Consider the following 1306-nt stretch of genomic DNA (forward strand, 5'->3'; position numbering starts at 1 on the left):
CAACGGGGGCACAGACGTGCCCTGGGGGGGCCCTGGCCCTGCTGCCCCTCGGGGCACTGTGGGGGGGACAACGGGGGGACCTTCATCCTGAGCAGCCCCTGAGCAGGGCAGTGCTGGTTTGTGCTTGCAGAGGGACCTGCGGGCTCCGGCCCATGGCTGCCGACCACAACTCCCTGCTGCCCGACTACGGCCCCGCGGCCTTGGCCGACGGCACCTCCCGCGTCACGGGGGGCACCGGGGTCCAGCCGGGGGCCTGGCCCGGCATTGCCAGCATCCAGGCCACCTGGAAGAACGGCACGTGGCACATGTGCTCGGGTGTCCTCCTCAGCTCCAAGTGGGTCCTCACGGTCGCCCACTGCTTTATCAGGGCCAGGTGAGGAGGGGCAGGGACAGGGATGTCCCCACAGGTCACAGCACCTCGTGCTGCTCCAGTCCTGGCTCTTTCCTCTCTGCTTCCCTCTCTGCCTTGGGAAGCAGAAGGCTGGGAAGCAGCCACAGCCCATGGCTCTGCTCTCCTCTTACCCCTCTCTCCTCCTCCTCCCCAGCGATGTCTACCGGTGGGATGTGGTGATTGGGGCCACAGATCTGACTCAGCCGGGCCCCGAGGCCGAGGTGAGGCACATCCAGAGGCTCCTGCTGCACCAGCACTATGTGGCTGCCAAGGCATGGAATGACATTGCCCTGCTGGAGCTGGACCAGCCCGTGGAGTGCAGCGACTCCATCCAGCTGGGCTGTGTGCCCGATGCCTCACTGAGGGTCTCGGAGCTCAAATCCTGCTACATCGCCGGATGGAGTTTCGGCAAACCTGGAAGTGAGGCCCAACAAGGACATGTGCCCTGAGGGTGCCCAAGGGACATGGGCTGGGCATCTGGGGACATGGGCTGGGCATCTGGGGACATGGGCTGGGCACAGCCACACTCCAGCTGTGGCAGCAGGGTCAGGTCTTGGAGCAGCCTGGGCTGGGGGAAGGGGTCCCTGACCAGAGCTGGGAGTGGCACTGGATGAGCTTTAAGGTCCCTTCCACCCAAACCACTCTGTGACTCTCTGAAGAGACCCCCAGGCAGGGGAGGGGACTGGCACTGAGCTGATGGGGTCTCATTCCTCTCTGTTCCTACATCTCCTGGAGCAGATGTGGTGCTGCAGGAGGCCAAGGTCCACCTGATGGACACAGAGCTCTGTAACAGCAGCCGGTGGTACGCGGGGGCCGTGCACCCCGAAAACCTGTGCGCTGGGTACCCGCGGGGCGGCATCGACACCTGCCAGGTGGGAGCGTGGCACCAGCCCCTCAGCCCCGGCAGCACAGGGA

At 65.5% G+C, this 1306-nt stretch overlaps 1 protein-coding gene across 1 annotated transcript in view; it reads left to right on the top strand.

The window, feature by feature from the left end:
- LOC114072025 (acrosin-like) overlaps positions 1–1306 on the top strand; it is a 5173-nt gene that overhangs the window by 754 nt on the left and 3113 nt on the right. Inside the window, exons 2-4 of the mRNA XM_027909938.1 lie at positions 131–373; positions 546–811; positions 1130–1263. Coding sequence (XP_027765739.1) covers positions 131–373; positions 546–811; positions 1130–1263 — 643 coding nt within the window. The remainder of the gene's footprint in view (positions 1–130; positions 374–545; positions 812–1129; positions 1264–1306) is intronic.

Source organism: Empidonax traillii, unplaced genomic scaffold (assembly GCF_003031625.1).
Source record: "Empidonax traillii isolate 1590-97213 ecotype Southwest subspecies unplaced genomic scaffold, ASM303162v1 scaffold2534:size70782, whole genome shotgun sequence".
NCBI classification, from domain to species: Eukaryota; Metazoa; Chordata; class Aves; order Passeriformes; family Tyrannidae; genus Empidonax; species Empidonax traillii.